Here is a 22,206-nt window from a genome sequence, read left to right as displayed (position 1 = left end):
CTATCAGGGTCGATTATGTGTTCCTTAGGTGGATGAGTAGGTGAAGCAGCCTTGATTGGGCCAGATTTAGTTTATGAAGCTATGGGAAAAAGTTCAGCTCGTCAGAAATAGACTTAAGATAGAAGTCCTATGCAGATGTAATGAGAAGGAAATTAAAGTTTGAGATAGATGATTAAGTTTTCTTGAAAGTGTCAGCTATGAAAGGGAAGATGAGATTTGGCAAGAAAGAGAAGCTCAGTCCTAGTATAGGCCCTTACAAGATTCTGAAAATGATTGGTAAAGTGGCTTATGAGTTAGAGTTACCAACAGAACTAGGAGTTGTACATCCAGTCTTTCACATTTCTCTTTTGAAGAAGTGTGTAGGTGATCCAGTATCCGTAGTGCCATTAGAGAGTGTGGCTGTGAAAGATAGTCTCTCGTATGAGGATGTACCAGTTGAGATTCTCGATCATCAGGTTATAAGGTTGAGAAACAAAGAAGTCGCTTACGTTAAGGTTTTGTGGAGGAGTCAGTGCGTAGAGGGAGCTACTTGGGAAGCAAAAGCAGCCACGAAAGCCAAGTATCCTCACCTCTTTCTTTCCGATTCCACTCCAGCTTGAGGTAATAGTTCCTCTTCAATTTTTCAGTCATTCATGCGAAAATTCAATCTTAGAATCATGTTCCTTCAGTTTGTACTTGCATTTTCAACGTATTTTCATGTTCTTGGAACTCAATACAGTCAGAAATTCAGTTCTCACTATTTAGTGGTAGGGATTGCAGCCCCTATCCCTCTATTTCAGCTAGTTTAGTCTTCATTCGAGGACGAATGGTCCCAAGGGGGAGATAATGTAACACCCCGTATTCGAAACATACCAAAAATGTAGATTTTGAGAAGTTACAGGTGCAACCCACGGTTGCCATCCACAGACCATAGGTCAGACCACAGCCTGTGTTGGTGGTCCACGGTTCACCACTGCAACCCCTCCCCAAACCCAGCTCAGAAAATCGGCTAAGTTTCGACCCACAGACAGACCCACGGTCTGTAGGTCAGACAACGGTCCGTGGTCTGTGCCCATGGATCAAGGCCCCCTTTACCCAGCCTCTGACGCAAACAACGACTGACCAACACGGACCGTCGTTCGATCCACGGTTCGTAGGTCTGACCGTAGGTGAGGGTCAGAACCCAGTTAAAGGAAAATTGTTGATTGGGTCAACTTCAAATAGGCACATCTCTTAGCACAAAAGGAATTATGTATCCCATGACCTATGATATGATAGATAATTGAATCCTTTTTCCAACGCCACCGAGTTTGCTAAAATCTGACCTCCAAGTAAAAAGTTATGCTCGTGAAGCCCTGTCGGGCAGACTTGACCTACGACTCCAATCTACGGACCGTAGTTTGACCTACGGCCCATAGGTCCTGTCCGTCGATCACTCCGACAACAGTTAAGTCAGGGGTCTTTTGGTCTTTACCTATTTCATTGGACCCCTAAGCTAAGTCGTTTAGACCCTAAATTATAAGGTTTTAGTCAGTTTAAGCCTAGAAACATAACTAGAACTTACCTAAGTCAAATCATTAATCAAAACTTAGAAAATTAGAGCGTAAGAGGAGAAGAGAAGTCAAGAACCCTAGTTCAAGAACGCAGCAAGTTTCCTCCAGTTCCAGCCCTGAAATCGAAGGATTTCTTCGTGGAATTCATCACCAGGTATGTGGGATTTCACTAGTAGGTTCCTTTTTACCCATTAGGTCTCTAGAACTCATTCAGTTTCTTGATTCTCTTACTATGAACAGACCTAGGGTTTCTAGAATTTCAGAAGATTATCATGAATTACTTATGAATATGTCCCAAATTAGATTATCATGTTTGTACTCAGTTTATTGCATGAATTGCAGAACCCTAGCTATGTATTTCTTTAGTTCTTGAATTACACATGCTAGGTCAGATATTTCAGTTATTCATATATATATGCTCCAGTTTTGAACGCCACATTATCAGTATATTTCAGCATAAACCCTATTTTAAGTTATAAATCTTGAGAAGCTTGTTTTTTAAGACAACACTTGAGTTTTAAACTGAGTTTTTGAGAAAGTTAAGATGAGTTTTGAGAAAGAGCTTCTAAAACATGATTAGTATGATAATCGAGTAGGTCATCAATGTATGAACAATATGGTATCTTGATATACCATCAATGTTTATACAGTATGACTTCCCAAGTCATCAATGATCATAGTAAAATATGATTTTGAATTGTTTTCTCAGAAGGAGTTTTCAAGTATGAGTATCTACATGTTAGTATTTTGAGTTATTCAGTATTTCAGTCATAATGTATTCAGTTATACATGTCTCAGTTTATGAATGCATCATTATCAGATTAATTATTGCATTCTCAGAAGGCATGTTCAGTTTTGAGCTATCCATTATATACAGAAACTTAGTCATAATGTGTTAACCACTTAATCTATTGGGAGTTGCATAATACCGAGTTGGACTAGGGTTCAGCGTACCCATATAGTCCCAGAACTACGAGCCAGGTAGGTGTAAGTCCCATCTGTGGGCAATATAAGTTAGTGATCACTCCAGTCATGCCTCTATACCTTTGGTCGGGTATATTGGGTCCGCTTAATGGGGCGTATACATCAGACTCCACATTTAGCTCATGTGGTTTTATTGTCGATTATTAGTAGCTCCTACAGTTCACTTAGATTCTATTGCATTGACCTCATTTACAGTACAATCAGTATTCAGTTTCAGCATGTTATAAATTTGGTCATTACATTCAATTAGCTAAGTATTCAATATGTTTATCATGTTCAGATTATGCTCTCGCTTTATTGCTCATTTAGTTATATGTTTATTTCAGCTTTATTCTATCATGCATGCTCAATACCTTTCAAGTATTGACGCATACGTGCGCTACATCTTCTCGTGATGTAGGTTCAGGTTCTCAGCATCCAGATCACGCTTAGATCGGTTCTCGATCTCCAGTTCAGTGGAATCAGTGGTGAGTCCACATTCTTCGAGGACCAGTGACATGTTTATCTTTTCAATATTTTTAGTCCTTTAGTTTCAGTTTTTCTAGACTTAGTTGGGGCATTTCCCAACCTTTCTAGTCAGTTAGAGGCTATTTTCAGACATAGTTAGATTCAACTTAGTATTGAGTTAATATTTTCTTTGTATTAAACTCATCAGTTTTCATTCATCTCAGTTATAGTATATGGGTATTCCCCATTTTTTTCATTTTATTTATGATTATAGCTTCCGCATTAGTTTACTATTCAACTTATCTTTTGTATGCTCATGATCATGCTAGTAGGGTTAGCTTGGGATCATTTGTGGTCCTAGGTCCCGTGTCCGCGTCTTGGGGGTAGTCTCGGGGTGTGACAATAGCTCTGACAAGGTATATTGGGTCCTCTCGATGGGGAGTATACATCAGACTCCACATTTAGCTCATGTGGTTATATGTCGATTATTAGTAGCTCCCTTACAGTTCAGTCAGATTATATTATTGCATTGACCATGTTATCAATATAGTTCAGTATTTAGTCGCAGCATGTTATAAACTTGGTCATTGCATTCAGTTTAGTCATGTAGAGTACTTTCAATATCCTTATCATGTTCAGATTATACCATTGCTTTATTGCTTGTTCAGTTATGTTATTGTTCAATTTTATTCTATCCTATATGCTCAGTACCTTTCAAGTATTGATGCATACTCTGCACTATATCTTCTTATGATATAGGTTTAGGTCCTCAGCAATCAGATCACGCATAGATCGGTTCTTGATGCTCAGTTCAACAACATCAGCTTGGTGAGTCCTCATTATTCGAGGACTAGTGACATGATTATCTTTCTTGCTTTTAGCTTTAGTTTCAATTTTGCTAGATCTAGCTAGGGCATGTCCCAACATTTCTAGTTAGTAGAGGCTTTATTTCAGACATAGTTAGTTTCAGCTTAGTGTTAGAGTTTGACTTTTCATTTGTATTCAAACTCTCAGTTTTCATATATTCAGATTTAGTATATGGGTATTCCCCATCATTTCAGATTTTCTTATGATTCAACTTCTGCACTGTTTTATTTCTTCAGTTTATCTTTAGTTTGCTTATGATTATGCCAGCAGGGTTAGCTTGGGGTCACTCGTGATCCTAAGTCTCGTGTCCGCGTCCAGGGGTTGCCTCGGGGCATAACAATATTTATTTTGAATCAGACATTTTTTAGGATAAGAGTCGTAGCATAATTGTTGAACAAGTGCTAGAGGTATAAATTGATTGATTCCTATCTAGAGGTTGTATTGCTTGCTTAATTGAAATTTACTTACTTGTTGGCATGTGAAGTTGAGGCATTATCAATCCTTGAATATTGTGTGGTGAGAAGATCTTGATATGTACTCATGTTTGAAAGAATTTAGAACTTGGCATGGTAGTTTTTTTAGGCGAAATGCTAGGAGTATTTGAGGAAGAATATGATTGTAGGCTTTCTTTGATTAACCCACTTCTAGCCTAAATTCACCGACCATTGATGATAAGTATCCCTAGTCAACCAATTTGAGCCTTATAATAATCTATTTTCTTTGATTAGCCTATACATCCCTTTAGTCTAATCCCCTCTGTGTCACTCTCTTAATTGGAATTATAAGCGGAAGTGTAGAGAATTGAATTATGAAAACAAAAAAGCAAAAAGAAACACTAGGTTACGAAGACGAGGAGGTGGAACATGTGGTATACTACTCGAATCCAAAACGGAAGTAGGGATTCATAGTTTGATTACTATGTCTTCTTTTTCATCTTTGTTCTTAGTAAACTTGTTCTCATCCATGGAGTAGATTCTTAAAGGGTATTTGACAAACAAATTGTATTGATGAATTTGTTGGGATTTTGATTTTCATTCTTATGCTTGAGCTTGTTATGAGAATTTGAATTGAATTGCAACCTTGTTCATTATTTTATTTGATCGAAAGAGGAATATCTTGGTGAATATTGTTGAATAGTTTTGTTGGATTGAATCAATTTATCTTCTATAAAGTAATTGAAGGAGCTTGTTGATCATTATTGATTAAATCTCAAGGAAAAATAGTCGAAGGACATTACTTCCTTAAGAACACTCATTAACATATTCTTGCATAATAGAATCACAGGATTATAATTCGTTTATTCTTTAACTTGAGATTTACTCGGAAGAAAAATCTAAGGCGTAAGGATACTCTAATAAGCTATCGAATTTGAGAGAATCGATAGAACTTTAGATGTGATAAATGAATGTGGTCAAATCCCAACTATCATTATGCATTTGTTTCATCTTGTACCCTATCTTTTATTATTCATATTAAACTTCATAGTTACTAATTGTTTTTAATTATAATTTATTCTATAAAAGTGGTTCATAATCACAACCAACTCCTTTCTTTTGATCACTTAAATAATAGTTAGCAAGATTTAATTGAATTATTATTTGTACCAATCCCTGCGGAGACGATCTTTGTACTATACTATCTTTGACTATCAAAGCGCTAATCTTATAGTGTGTTTGTGCTCGTCACATCTCAAGAAATGCATATTAGATAGAGCAATCTTCATATATAGCAAACATAAAAATCATATTTGTATGTTATAGCTATAGTTTACATAATTGTGCTCCATAGCAAATTTGATGTTTGCTATGAAACTTTTGATTTGTATAATTCGCAAGATACATCCAATTTTATAAAAATTGTTCAGCTTTGTTTAAATTCATTTATACATTGTAATTTGTATAATGAGATCTGTATTTGTATAATTATAAGTGTATAGGATGAAAATATATGTATTTGTATTTGTATATACACTTTTCTCTCGCTTTATACAAATACAAACGCATTTTATACATTTTATACCGAAATGTATAAAATGGCTAATTGTATACCGAAAATGGCTATTTGTATGCCGAATCAAATGGCAAAAAAATGAGATGTTTGCTGTGAATTACAATTAAAATAAACTATGGGTATAACATTTAATTTGAAGTAATAGTTTGTTATTTCATACAATTTATACTATTAGATAGGAACAAAAAGCAACAAATTATTATCCAAACCAAGCTAGAAGAAACAGAGTCAATTTGAGAGGTTTAGACCAAAGACAAACATGACTACATTCTTACACACAAAGATTAAAAATAACATATTGATTAAGAAGAAAAAAAATGAATTCAAATAAACATCATGCTTCAAGAGAAAAATATTACTTCCTCCATTTCAAAAAGAATGACCTTCTTTCCTTTTTAGTCTGTTTCAAAACAGAATGACCTCTTTTTATTTTTGGTAACATTTTAATTTTAGTTTTCCACGTGGCATGTTTAAGGCCACAAGATTAAAGGGTAATTTTGTACATTTGACATAACTTTAATTTAGGACCACAAGATTCAAAAGTCTTCTTTATTTTTTTAAACTTCATACCAAGTCAAACTAGGTCATTCTTTGTGAAACGGAGGAAGTACATGCTTATTACCACACAACAACTGATAGAGATTAAAAAAAACGTTATTGGGCATGACAATTTTATGAAGAGGCTTGTCAATGATCTTAAAGATAAACTTTTCAAAGATGAACAAATTCTCAACAATATTCGTTTGGTTTGAAGACAAGTTATGTTATGATTAATTATGATGAGATAAATTATACTGGGATAAGTTATGTTGAATTAATATGCAGGACATAATTTCTAAGAATAAGTTGTTTGTTTACAAAAATACTCTCTAAGAATAAATTGTCCGTTTATAAAAGAGGGTTTAAGGGGATACTTTTGTTAGTATTTTACATTTTTATCTCGGAATAAGCTATCTCGGGATTAGTACTCCACCCACATGTAGGGATATAATTATTAACCTTGACATAAGTTATGCCACACAGAAAGAATTGAGGGGTGCTAAAAATTTATCTAGGATTATTTTTCCTTATCTATCACACCCAACGACCTCTAAGGAAGCAAAACTAATCCATACTGATTTGTATCACTCCTCATGCATACCCATTGGTTAAGATAGAAGTGTTATCATGTCTATGATTCATACACCGTTATCAGGTGGAGGCATCAATGAGTCGTTGATTGCATAAGCTTGATTGACATTAGGTATGGTGGACTTCATCAGGATTTGGCTCCTTGCTGAGGCATATCCATCGTTAAGCCCCATAAGGAACTGGAGAAGTCGCTGATATTGAAGTTGAGCAGCATATTCCTTAGATTTAACACAATCGCAGCAAGGTGGAGGCATCAACGAGTCGTATTCATCCCGTAGATCCTTCAACTTAGAGTAGTAAATGGAAACTGGAAGAGTTCCCTGCGTCAAGGTGAAAATCGATTTGTGCAACGAAAACATACGTGATGCAGTGATCTTGTCGAATCCCTCACGCAGATCCTCCCAAATTGTGTGTGCGCTAGATCGAAACAAAACTCCATTGATCAGATCGCAACTCACGTTGTTCATAATCCACGACGTCACTATAGCATTACAACGATCCCATAACCAATTCATAAGTCTTTCCAAACGTATCTCGAGTGGCAGATCCAACCACGAAACCAAGCTTGTTTCATGTGAGTAAGGAAAGTTGCATAGCTTCACGCCATAAGGAGTAGTTCTCCATGCCAACCAATGGCATACCAATTGACATCGAGCTCAGAGCATCGGACGCATGCAGAAACAGTGGATGATTGTAATTGATCTCAATCAAATCCTTAGAACCAACAATATTAGAAACAGAGACAGAAATTCCATCCACTTTCATGAGTGCAAAATCAAAAAAAAATTGCAGACGAGAAAAGGAAATTGTGCGAGAAGAGAAGGTGAATCTCTCGATCTTCAACAATTCGTGATGAAAATTCCCTAGATTCACGTAATTACTGCTCTGATACTATGTTAAGATTCAACTATCTCCATGAAATCCAATGGAAGAATATTAGCGGAAGAAAAACAGAGAGAAACAATTTTGGGGGAAAAAATGTATTGTATTGAATGAATCCTCTTATGTTGATTTACAACTATTTATACTTGTCACTCATGATCAATTTACAAGTGATTCATAATTAACTAATCTAACCCACTAACTAAGTAGCTAACCGACTAGCTAAGTAGCTGACTATTCAGTATGAAACAATTAACTAATTCTGTTACACTGAATTAACTAATGCACAGTGGTGCAAGTTGTTAATTCCTCAACATGTTAAGACAACAACCTTAAGTAAACAACAACAACATATATTATCACAAATTGAAAACTTCAAAACGCCATCTCAGCAACGAAATACGAAAAGATGAAAAAAAAATATTACTACAAAGAAAGGAGTTACTTCTTGTTGAGCACTGAACTTAGAAACGACAAGCTATGCAGGAGCTTTCCACCACCACAAGCAGACCAAGACTTGTACACTTTTAAGAATTTTTCCTTTCTAAAACTTATGTATTATAGGGTGAAATTGTGTATTCTTCGCCGGAGAGAATTTAAATTCAAAATTCAATGAAATAAGGTTGGTCAGCTCAAATTTTTGGGGGATTTGTATGTAATGGACCGTTGGGTGATTTCATGTTGTATTCAGGAAATGGGTTGGGCCGAGTTGGTGAAAAATTTGGCTAGTGAGCTGCAATTTTAGCAGAATTGAATGGTCAATTGCATCACGATTTTAATCCATAAATTAACCTATTGGTTTAGTAGGTGAATTGGCTACAAATTAAAATACTAATTAATTAACAAGCTTCTTAATCGTATCAGAATAAAATACTTAACCTATTACAAATATAAATAATTGATTCAAACTAAACTAATTAACAAAATATTAAATTAAAAATAAAATCTTTTTGACATGATTTTAGACTATTTATCAAAGGTGTAATTATATACATAATTATATAGAAATATGGAAAAATAACAAGGATATTGTGTTTAAGACTTTAATTTACAATATAAAATATACTCTTTTTTATTTACAAAACTAAATTTTTAATTACGAATATGACACTTTAAATAATACACGTTATTTCATTTTATTTTTGGGTTAGTTTACTTATTTTTTGGGACCCATAACAAAATCTATTTATTCTCTCTCCATTATTCATCTGAATCACAAAAATATTCTCTCATCTCTTCCATTGTTAGTATCTAGGTCAAACCTCCATTCTTGCTAATTTTAATTCTTTTCTATTCTTTTTTTTAAAAAGAAAGCTCACCTCTAATTCAAGAACAAACATTATTTTGTTATTGTTTTTAATCCTTGAATTCTACTCCTAGAAAAAATCTTAGGTGAAGGCTTCAACACAATATTAACATCTCTATCCTATGTTTTAAATTATGTTTTGAGTTGAATGCATTCACTATATTTCTCATAAGTGAATATGAAAGAGCAATTCATGCCATCAATAGTGAAATTACAATTAATTCGCAAGAAAAAGGTAATAAGGAGAAAGATATTAGTGTAGATTCTCTCATTATTACATTCAAATCGGCAAAAAAAAAAGGTAAGGAGAAAAAGTTACAATGGTTAATTTGAAGAAGATCCACATGATCATAGATATGATTTGTATCATGTGGTGCATAAATTATCGGCATAACTTTTAAACACAAACTTATTTTAGTGTATACACTTGGTGACCGATTTGGTATAATTGTTGATGATATGTTATTTTAAATAGTGATATGTATTAAGGAACTTACTTTGATGGTTGATCTGGTACAATAGTTGGCGATTTATGTTTTAATGTATATGTTTTGATGGATTATATAGTTAAAATATTGATAATCTGTTGATTTAAATTTGATGGTTAGTGTGGCTAATTTTTTTAGTGATATGTTGATTTAGAACTATAAAAGAAATTGATCTATAATTGATGGTAAGGTTGATTTGAGTTATATGTTCCAACTTTACCATGCACAACACCATAATCTAATCAAATATTTATCATTTTTTTTAGTATCATCAAGTTAATTTACATGGTGTGTAATGTGTTATAATCTTTGTGTCAAGTTCAAATTATAATAACTATAACAATTAAAAATAATTTGTGGATTTGTTGGTTAAAAAATAATGATGATTTAAAGTTACAAATATGTCATAGTGTATATATTTTGATGTATGGTATGATAATATTTATTATGATATGTTGGTTTAGAACTATAAAAGATATTGATTTATAATTGATGGTAAAGTTGAATTTTAGCTATATGTTACAACCCTATAATACGTAACATCATAATCTAATCAAGTATGTACCAACTTTTTAGTGTGATCAAATTACTTTATATGTTGTACAATATGATTTAACCTTGGTATCAAGTTCAACTTAATCTGATTCAATTTTACCATAATGAATGAATTATATCAAATTATAGTCAAATAATTTTTTAAAAATAAATTCATAGATTGATGATAAAAATCAATTTTTGTTATATGTTCCAACCTACATTGGTGTATAAAATGATTCAAATAAAAATTTGAAGGGAGGGAAATAAGAAAAAACAAAGAAAATTTGAGGAAAATAAAATGGGGTAAAAATGGTAAAAGAAAAAAAAAAGAGGAAAGGAGGAAGAAACGAGTGAAGAGAGAGAAATAAGAAAAGGAAAGAGAAAAATTTCAAAAAATAAATGGGTGGAGAGAGAAAATGGGAATATGTTTATTCAATATTTTAGGAAGAAAATTAGAAAAGAAGAGAAAGATAGGAAGTAAAAATATTGAGGAGATATATTTTAGGAAAAAGATTAAAAAAAGGAGAGTTTAGGGACAAGAAACGTGTCCCTTTATTATATTTTTATATTTTTTTGGTTGTTTTTTTTTTTTGTTCTGTTTTGTAATTATTTTATTGTTATGTTGGTGAAAAGTCAAACTATTGTTATATAGAAGTAATTTGAATGCTTAAATTGTATAGTTAAGTTTTTTTTGCCATATATAAATGTAATTTTTGATAGATTATTTTTTGTAGGGATAAAATATCAAGACTAACTCTTGTAAAGATTATTTACGACTTTGAAGGACAATTTGTTTACAACTTTGAAGGACAATTTTTTCAAATAATTTTTATCAAATTAATAAATGTAATTTTTGATAGATTATTTTTTGTAGGAATAAAATATCAAGACTAACTCTTGTAAAGATTATATATGACTTTTTTTCCTCCATAAATTGGACAAAAAGAGTAACATATATTGGGCCTGACACGGGCTCTTATATAAAGTAGATAGACAAATAGAGATTAATTAAAAATGTCATAAACTTAGGGAAAATTTTCAAAATGTTAATATTTTAGCATTTAATAGAATTCCTTAGCCACACTTTCAATATTTATTAAAAATGTAAATATTTTAATTTGTTATATTGTTGATTTATGTATTTTTTTTCTTTGATTTAACTTAATGAAATACAACTAAGCAATTAACAAATTAGAGAAAATCATGGGAGAGAATCTTTCAAATTAAGTAAATAGTGCTGAAAATATATTATTACTTAATTTACAGATTAGGAGACTAAAATAGGCACAAATTCTCACGTCTTCCTCAGCATCCATTAACGAGTTTCAATTCTCCATTGATGATCCTCCATTGAGTTATGTATGTATTTTACTTTCATAGTGAAAACTAAAAATTATATCCAGTGATCAAAATTGTATTACATGGCTGCCAAATATATTTTTCTTTTATTTGTATTATAAAAATATAATCTAATCATTGCATATGAACGATTTAAGAAAGGATAAACGATTTTGGAAGAAAATAGAATACATAGTGGAAATAATACAATCTTTTGAGGAAGAATACAATATTCTAAAAAAAATACAAATTGACTGTGAAAGAAATATGATACACCAATGCTTAAGAAATACAAATCCATTTGGCATACCTATTGAAATGACTACAAACTAAAAAAGAAATACAATGTTCTTAAAACAAATATAAATGTTGAGTAAAAGAAAAATAATTGACAAACAAAAATTAATATGAATACAATTTTTGTAACCTTCTTCTCTCACTCTTTATTTCTTCTTCTCCGTCTGTTATGTTCCTCTTTCTATTTTTTTGTTCAGCAAACCCAAATCTGAATCCGTATTCACTTGTGCATTAGTAAAACTCTGTCTCATCATCCAAAAAAATTATAATTATCCAAGATATTTAAAAAACTTTCATGTCCAAACTTCCAAACAAATTAATGATTCAACAGTTAACAAATACTTGATTCTCATATAATGACCGAAACATGTTTTATCTCAAAACAAACTATACTGCACACAAAATACAACAGATATAACATAATGAAATAACATCACTATTTCTTAAAAAATGAATACAACTATATAAAGTAAATGTGTATCTTTAATTGATTGGATTCAATTAACACTCTTAAAATGTCCACAACTAGAAAAGGATACATAGATATGATGAGTCCAAGTATGTGGGTATATTATCAAAACTAATAGAATGTCCACAAATACAAAAAGTATAAAAAAAATTAAGGAATACAATATCTATACTGATAAACCCACAATATCCATAGACAATAACAATATTATTTTATATCAATACGCATACTTAATAAATTTTGAATACAAAAGAAAATTGTTACAGATACTCGAGACTAATAGAAAATCATGATTTTTATGATTTTAACAACTTAACTGAACATGTAAATATTGTAATGGTAATATAATCAATAAAGGATGGAAAATCACTTTGAAAATTGCTGATTTAGTTGGATAGCTCTAGAGTGATTTTGAGGCTTTCAAACTCTAAACGAAATTGGTCAAACAAAAATTTTGAAAGATTTAAACAAAAATAAAACCAGTAAACAAACCTAAAAATTGGATAAATATGCATACCTTAACCCAAGGGATTGTTGTGAATATCTTAAGAGATATATTTTTTCTATTTCTGGAAAAAAGAATCGAAAAAACGGAAGAGAGAGAAGTGGGAGTTGAAAGATGAAGAAGAATTGGAAGAGGAAAATAGTGAGAGAGAAAATACTTTTTTTTTGTTTTTGAAAAGATATGAGAGAGAATGAGTTAGAAAACTTTAATTAAGGTGAGGTAAAATAGGAACTAAATTAGGATACACAATGTTTTTTAAAATATTGACATTTTGACATTTTTAGTAATATTTACAAACTATAGATGTTTTTAATAATTATGTTAGGATTTTTTACTAGTTTGCTAATTTTCCCAAAAAGAAACTTAAGTATACAACTTAAGTACCTTAATTACTACTGTATAACAATACTTTTTTTTTTTAACTTATAAGTTTTTTTACAAAATTATAATTTTTTTATTTTTATTTTTTTTTTAAAAACGTAAAATTAGAATATTTAAAAAAGAAAAAAAGAAACGTAGAACCCACATTATTACATATCCCTTAATTTTCTCCAATTAATTTACCTTCCCTGATTTACTCATATTTGTTAAATATTCTCTTCCATGAAGAGAGGTTTCTAACAAAAATAAAACTCCCTGACTACTCTGATCAACTATTGAAAATGGATACCAACAATTTTTCAATTCTAATACAACACAACGGGGGATGGGACTCATCAGGTATGTGAATAAAAACAATTGAATTGGTGTTTTCTACGTTGTTTATATATTTGATTTTTCTCACCATCTGTGTTTAATGTTTTTGATAATTAGCCAATTGTTTATATTGTACGTTGTTGTGGTGTAATATAAAATTTATATGATTTCGTTAATAGCATGGTGCATCGATTGGATGGATTTTATTGTTGAATAAGCATTATATATTGGTAATAGTTTTTGGTATAATATTAGGGTTTTGTTATATTATTAGGTTTTTGGTGGTATAGAAAATAAACTTTTGGTTAATGTGCGTATAAAACAATACAACTTAAGTAAGCATGCTGCCATCAAAACAGTTTAATTGGTATGTTGCATATGTTATATTACCAGCAAAAATCAATATGGTGTTATTGTTAATATTTATACGTTATACAAAGATCACCTTCAAGTTAAAATTCTGATACGTGTATTGGTGTATCTAATTTGAAAAAATCTTTTAATATGTGATCAGATGTAATAGGTATGGTACATGCCTCATATAAAGAACATAAATAAATAATTTATTTTTGTGTGTGATATTTTGTTATTGATATTTTTTAAGGCCTTATATAATATATCAAGTTCAATCAATATTTGGTATGTGTGTTGGTGAATTTGTTTGTCTGATTGGTATGATAACGAATTTTATATCTTAATTCTCAAATACTTATGGTATGTGCTTTGGTGTAATTAGTAATTTTTTGACCCTGTATAAAAATCAAGTTAAAAATTAATATTTATGTACATATTATAGCTAACAAAATTAAAGAATTACGTGTTGGTTATAATGCTTAAAGATGGTGTAGATGATTTCGTTTAGTTGATCTTGTGTATTATATTTTTTATAAAAACCAAATTTCATATCAACTTTTTTGGTGTTTGATTTGATAAGTGTTGTTGTAAATATTTTCGTACATCAAATTGGTGTATTAATTTGTCTGAATTGGTGTATATAACATGTTTAAAGAAATATTGAGTTGCATATTTTAGTATAGTTGATAGTATAAATTATGTTTTGGTATATGATTTGGTTAGTCATTTGGTAAGTGATAGTTACCAATTGTGGTACGTGATTTGGTGACAATGTGTTTGTAATGTATTAATTTGCCTGATTTGGTATATATAACATGTTTAAATAAATATTGAGTTGGCTAATTTGTGTGGTGAAATTGATAGTGTGAATTATGATTTTATAAACACCATAAGCAATCTCAAAGGTATTATGTAGTTTTGTTTCTGGTGAAAATGTTGATCTGACAACTACTTAAAAACAACACTCGTATGTATACCATTGATTCTCATACTAACCACTAATAATTAATACCAACATATTGATACGCTCAAATTACACCTCCCTTCAGAAGTATAAGTGATCGTTATCAAGTAAAGAACCCAACTTGTAGGTTGGGGTCGATCCCACAAGGAAAATGGTTTAGACTTTACTTTAACCAACAATTATATTCAATTAGTTAAATTACTTCCAGAAACAGGTAATAAAAAGGGGGTTGTGTTTGTGTGAAACAAATAGTAAGAACTTAATAAGTAATCAGTAATCAAAACTCGACTTTGGTTGTTATCAAGATAAGAGAAATAACCAGGGTATACGTGTTCCCCACAAGCTCATAACACAGTAATCCTAGTAACAACAATCCTTTTCTAGTGTATTACATGCAAAGTGATAAGTTAGGTATCTCTAAATCCTTGGTCCGGCATCTAGAGAATTTCACCCCGCACCTTGGTCCGGCTACGTGTGTATAATTTACTAACCCTTACCTTTACCTCATATTAGACATCATAATCGATGTTTGGCTTAGTTATTACTTCGCACCAATCGACACTAGCCTATTAGATAGTATCACACTAAATCTATGTTGATAATTCTTTTCTTGTTGATTACCTCCTTGGTCCGGCAAGTAGCAACAAGGCGAGTTCTAACGCGTGCACTCGTTAAAAAGACTTCTAAACAAAAGAATTATCAAGGCATGCAAAACACTATTCACGAATTGCTTATTTACTATTCATACTTTGTTAATCGCTCATGGTTCCCACAACCCTAGTTGTGGATTTAGTTACCCATATTGGCAAGAACACAATTCATAATTTTAGATGAAGAAATCATGAGCTTACGTAAAGAGAATAATAAACCCAGAAATTTAACTTGAATTGCAAAGCCAAGATCTTCAACACGAACTTCGAAAATCAATAATTGCTAGAGTTGCAAATTAATCTCCAAAGTCACAAGGCAAAACTAGAATAATAATGTCTAACCCCCAAAAAACGAGGTTTACATGCCCTATTTATAGAAAACAAATCCTAAATTAAAAGGGAAACAATTTAAGGAAAGTTTGTTCAGGCACGCGTCTTCGTTCCACGAGACTGACTTACGGACCGTCGATGGATCTACGGTCCGTATGTCCCTTCCGTCAGCCAAGACTTAGAAAATATTTTAGCTTCCAAAAATCAGCTTCTCTGAAGCAAACGACGGACTTGCAGTACGAACCGTAGATCGATCTACGGTTCGTCAATCCCCTCCGTAGCTCCGCACTTAGAATCTTCAAAAATCAAGTACTGGAACCCTCGCAGTCTCATTCTACGGATCGATCAGTACGGTCCGTAGATCAATCTACGGACCGTCAATGGCCACCGTGGTTCCACACTTTGTCAGATTTCCCTGATTTGTCATCCATACCTTGCTTGCTGATCTACGGTCATCACCTACGGACCATCAATGGACCTACGGTCCGTAGATCACCTTCGTGAATGCCCTTTTTCTGCATTTTTCTCTACGCCTGAACATCTTTCCTGCAAAAATACAATAAAACACATAAAAACCCATGCAAAAAGGCCTTAGACACACACAACTTATAAGTGAAATGTATTATAAATACCGTAAACTCATGGTATATCACATATATACATATATATAAAGCTAAGTGACAACTATTATAAACTGTGTAATTTAATTTATGTATGAAATGCATTCTGCTAAGTTATGAAGTTGATTGATAATTTGTAATTTTATATAGGTAATTAATTACGTGGAGTACGATGTCGAAGTAGTGATGTATGATTCAAACACCAAATACGAAGGCTTGATGCATACTATATCTTTTCAATTGGGTGTGGATACGATCATATTTCATTTAGAACTCAAATACGTCGTGAATGGTCCATCTCCACCAATGAAGATTCATAACGATATGGGTGTCCAAGTTTATTTAGATCAAAAGAGATTCAATTCAGAGTTAAATAATTACCTTTTTACGTGATTTTTCTAATGCTTTAGAATCTGTATTTAATCTTAATCTTTTGGAAATTGCATTTCATCTTCAAAATCACTATCATGTTGATAGTTTTCAGATATAGAAGCTTCACTCGCCTTTTCTTTACCCTTTTTGTTTTGATTGAGAATCAAACGAGATTTCTACTGAATCTTGCTGGTTGATGAGGAATTGATGACAATAAATTCATTTTTTTCTTTACCTATTTTATTATCATCTTTTCCGCCTTTTTTTTATCAGAGTTTGAGTGAACGCGTTCAACTCAAACAAAGGACTAGAACATATGATGGAGGGGCTATCAACGACTGGTTTGTTTAGCCTAGGGATTTTCCGCGGTGTCCTATCCATCTAAAACATAAACAAAGAAGAAACTCCGGTCAATGGTGCAAGAATAATAAAATGCAATAATGGAGAAACAGAAGAAACACAACAATGGAGAAACAGAAAAAAAGAAGGAAGAAGAGAGAAGGAAGAATTCTAAAAGCGTGACTAACCAGGGAAGGAGTAATATTAAAAAGAGTAAAAGTATTTTCTTTTTACCTTACCTAGATTGTATCATAAAAGAAATAAAATAAAAATAAATATTATATTAAATATCAGTCACTTGTAAAATTAAGAAATAATGATGGAAAAACTAAAAGTTTTTACTTTTACCTTATCTAGATTGCATCACAAAATAATAAAAAATAATTATTTATTAAAGGAAGTAATGTGTTTATTTATTAAAGAAAGTAATGTGAGGAATTAAAAAAACATCCATAAATTTAGGCATGAATTCCTATAAGGAAATCACCGCCACCACTGCTTAACATATGTTGCTTAGCTGCCGTCTTTTTTGAATATTGCCACCAGTTATGGCCGGGCTGGCCACTGGTCAGCCACCTCCTGTGACTGATCAAATAATTTTGTTGATTTTCCACCACTTATACACCCATCTAAGCCTTCTTGCACTACTCCTGAGGTTGTAAAACCTAAGATGCCCAAAGCTCCTATTGATTTAATCAACGATGCGGCATCATCTACAAATCGTTATGTCAATATTGTTAAAGGTAACAATATGGTAGTACCTACTACAACGACCATAGAGCCTATCCCCATTAAGGAGATCTGTTATAATAATGGAATTCCCAGAGTTACTTGGACGGAAGTTGAAGTTGATCGAATGAACACCATTGAGAATTTACAATATGTTGTAGTTGGTAAATTCTCATATGGGTGGCCTGATTTGGAGGAACTTAGAACTTAAATACCAAAGCAATGCAATGTTAAGGGAGATTGTAAGATTGGGTTATTGAGAAATAGACATATATTAATGAGGTTTAATCGACAAGATGATTTTATTAATATTATGTCAAAATCAAGCTATTATATCCTTTCTAAGGATGGATATTCATATTTAATGAGGCCGCTGATTTATGATGCTAAGTTCAATGTAGATGAGGAAACTACGCAGGCAATGGCATGGATCTCTTTTCCGGATTTGAAGCCAACATTTTTCGTTAAAGAATCCATCTTTTCATTAGCATATGCAATTGGAAAACCTCTACAATTAGATTCTGCTACTATCAACAAGACAAGACCTAGTTGTGCCAGGGTCAAAGTGCAAGTAGACTTGCTATGTGATTTACCTAACTTTGTTGAGTTAGAAGTTGTCAATGAGGTTGCAGCAACATCTAGAATTGAGAGAATAAAGGTACAATATGATATGTTACCTAAGTATTGTAAAGAGTGCAAACTACAAGGACATGCGGAACAGGAGTGTCGGATTTTGCATCCAGAATTGCGGAGATATAAGGAGGACAATGAAAAAGAGAAGGAAATAGAAGAGGGTGATAACATGGAAAAGAATGAGCAGCCTGTGTTTAGAGTTGGAAGGCAATTTAAAAGATGGCTTCCTACTAATAAAAGACTTCCTAGCAATAAGATTCATGTTGGAGGGGGTGAAAACACAGTTGCAGGAGGGCAAGAAGGTGTTAACATTGCAAATACTTTTGATGTATTAACAGATCACAAGACAGAAAAAGAAGTTCAGCAACAAAGCAATATAGGAAACACAAAGGACATAAATCAGACAAAACAGTTTAGTAAACTAAATGCAGCAGTTGAGGAGATACATATTGAGAAGATCCATGTAAATGAAATGGAAATCAAACAGAGGGCAATAGAGCAGCAAATGGTCACTCCGGATGAGATATGTAATTCCTCTACAACACTGCCTACCAAGGATAAATGAGCAGATGATAAGGAGCAACAAACTGAAAAGGAAATGGAGGAATCACCTGCAGATGGGCAAGTGAACATTGAGCAAAACACAATTGAAGATGTGGATAGTCCTACAACGGAAAATACCGAGGGGATTAACAAGGAGAAGCAATTACAGATATGTACAATTCAAAATGAGCATACTGATCTTACTTACATGAATGATATGACAAATATTAGTGATCAGAGACCACTACAAATGGTTACAGCACATGAAGGTAGATTCCCACCTGACTTTATACAGGAGTAAGTATGGCAAATAGAGAGGGATACCGGGCAGAAAGATATGGCGGTGGGGGTGGTTAGTACATATCAGAAATCACATCCAATGAACAGGTTGCATGCACTAGTGTCACACCAAGGCCAGTATAAGGTCCCTGCAGATTCCAAACAAATCTTAGCTCTAGAAAATAATGGAAAAGGAGATGAATGCACAAGAGAAGAAGATAAAGAAGAGGAAAACAACAACAACATCATACATAAAGTAAGCAAGGGGGCAGGGCTATCTCCTAGAATTTTGCCTAAATCCAAAAAAGGTAAAAGTAAGGGAGAAAGCACAAGCAGCATTCCAACAAGGATATAGGCCAAAAGAGGGGTAAAAACAGTAACTCAATGACTGTAAAAGCTCTTTTTTGGAATATTAGATCGGTGAATACACAAAATGCTTTTCATAAAGTGCAAATGTTAAACAAACATCATAAGTTTGAAGTGATTGCTCTAATGGAACCATTTCAGGACTCTAGACATATTCAAAAATACAAAAGGAGGTTGGGGATGAGCTATGTGAATTATAATAGTAATGACCAGATTTGGATTTTTATCAAAGAACATATTCAGGTGGGAATTATTTCAGGCACTGAGCAACAACTCTCCGTACAGCTTACTTTAGAGGATGGTAATCAAGTGATCACAACAATAGTATATGCTAAATGTAATGCTAATGAAAGGTTAAGACTTTGGGATGAGCTTTATTCCATTAGTTATAATTTTCATTACCTTGGATTGTGGGTGGAGACTTCAATGTAATAATGGGCGTAGAGGAGAAGATTGGAGGCTTATCTATGTATCCTCAGGAAAATGAGGACTTTGCCACCTGTATTAACTCTTGTGATCTTTCTGATGTCAAATTTTATGGGAGTCCTTTTACATTGTGGAATGGCAAAATAAATGATGAATGTATTTTCAAAAGGCTGGATAGAGTGGTGGTGAACCAAAAGTTTTCTGATTTATATGGAGACACCAATTTACAACATCTAGCCAGAACAGGGTTTGACCATGCTCCATTGTTATTAACTTGTGGGAACAGCAATCAGAAAATTGTTAAACCCTTCAAGTTCCTGAAGTTCTGGACAGAAAGTGATGACTTTAGAGATGTAGTGCTACAAAATTGGGTTTCGGATGATGTGGAGGATATATTTATACAACTCAAGTTAAAGCAAAAAAGTACTAAGCAAGCACTGTCAAAGTGGAGCAAGGAAAAATTTGGAGACATTTTCAATCAATTGGCTATTAGGGAGGAAATTGTGAGGATTAAAGAAGAGTTTTTTGAAGAATGTCCATCTCCAGAAAATAGAGCAGTATTACAGCAGGCTCAAGCTAAATTAAAGCTCTATATTCATTATGAAGAAGAGTATTGGAGGTAGAAAGCTAGGATGCAATGGTTTGAGGAGAGAGATAGAAATACCAGATTTTTTTATGGTCTGGTAAAGGGAAGAAGAAAGAGGCTGAAAATTAACAAAATGATGAAAACAGATGGTTCCTGGGCTGAGGATGATAAAGAGATTGCAAAAGGGGCTGTGTGTTTTTTTAAAGATCAGTTCATCGGGGGAGCTACTAATTCTGAGTTGTCCTTATTACAATATATACATCCTCAAATAGAACAAGATGAAAATGGCAGCTTGATTGCAATACCACAGGAAGAGGAGATCAAGAAAGTTGTATTTGAGCTTAATGCTGAGAGTGCTTGTGGACCAGATGGGTTTACAGGTCACTTTTATCAAACTTGTTGGGATATTGTTGGTACGTATAATGTGAAAGTGGTTCATCCTTTCTTTTTGGGTTACTCACTGCCTAAGTCTATTACTCATACAAATTTGGTCCTATTACCCAAAAAAGATATTATTCAATCTTTTTCTGATTTTAGGCCAATTAGTTTGAGCAATTTTCTTAACAAAATCATTTCCAGACTTATACATGATAGGTTGGAAGGGATACTGCCAAAACTGATATCTCCTAACCAATCAGGATTTGTTAAAGGGAGAAATATCACTGAAAATGTATTGTTGGCACAAGAAATAATCTCAGAGATCAGAAAAAGAGGGAAGCCTGCTAATGTGGTCATTAAGTTAGACATGGCTAAAGCTTATGATAGGGTGGATTGGAAGTTTCTGATTAGTGTATTGGAGAAAATGGGCTTTGATAACAGGATGTTGGATATGATTTGGAGGTTGGTAGCCAATAATTGGTACTCTGTACTAGTTAATGGGCAGGCTCATGGCTTCTTTCACTCCACTAGAGGGGTAAAACAAGGAGATCCTTTATCACCTGCACTTTTTATATTATCAGCTGAAGTATTATCTAGGACTCTAAATCATTTGTTTTACAACAATGAGTTTAAGAGCTTTGGTTTACCCAAATGGAGTGATCAACTAAATCATCTTGCTTATGCAGATGATACCATCATATTCACATCTGCTGACAAAAAATCTATGCAATTAATCATGGAAACTCTCCGTTGTATGAAGCTCAATTAGGCCAACTTATTAATAAAGGAAAGAGTTTATTTTACATGTTCAACAAGACTGCACATGTCATAGTTCATGAAGTGGAGGATACTACTGGATTTATGAGAGGAAGCTTTCCATTGACTTATCTTGGATGTCCCATTGGGCATGCTAAGAAGAAGAAGGTTCATTACTCAGAACTTATCAAGAAGATCCAAAGCAAATTGCAGGTGTGGAAGGGGAGGTTGTTATCTTTTGGAGGAAAAACAGTGTTGATTAATCATGTACTGCAGAGCATTCCTATATACTTGCTATCTGCTATTTGTCCACCAAAATGTGTTATACATGATATACATAGGATTTTTGCAAAATTCCTATGGAATTCCAAGGATGAAGGGAGGGCTAAACA

At 32.8% G+C, this 22,206-nt stretch overlaps 1 protein-coding gene across 1 annotated transcript; it reads left to right on the top strand.

Moving 5' to 3' along the window:
* The first annotated feature begins 18,211 nt into the window (after positions 1–18,211).
* Positions 18,212–19,324, top strand: LOC125828976 (uncharacterized). The gene is made up of 2 exons (XM_049508271.1): positions 18,212–19,007; positions 19,050–19,324. The coding sequence occupies exons 1-2, from the start codon at positions 18,212–18,214 to the stop codon at positions 19,322–19,324; spliced, it is 1,071 nt and encodes a 356-aa protein (XP_049364228.1).
* Positions 19,325–22,206: the final 2,882 nt, after the last annotated feature.

Source organism: Solanum verrucosum, unplaced genomic scaffold (genome assembly GCF_900185275.1).
Source record: "Solanum verrucosum unplaced genomic scaffold, falcon-dt-bn FXZP01000231.1, whole genome shotgun sequence".
Classification (NCBI taxonomy): domain Eukaryota; kingdom Viridiplantae; phylum Streptophyta; class Magnoliopsida; order Solanales; family Solanaceae; genus Solanum; species Solanum verrucosum.
This window is presented reverse-complemented; position numbering and strand designations above follow the sequence as displayed.

Bases quoted from the DNA above. Each gene is read 5' to 3' on its own strand.
- LOC125828976 (XM_049508271.1), top strand. From the start codon at position 18,212: ATGAGGCCGCTGATTTATGATGCTAAGTTCAATGTAGATGAGGAAACT. The intron at 19,008-19,049 runs GTAATTCCTCTA...ATAAATGAGCAG, and splicing joins GGTCACTCCGGATGAGATAT to ATGATAAGGAGCAACAAACT.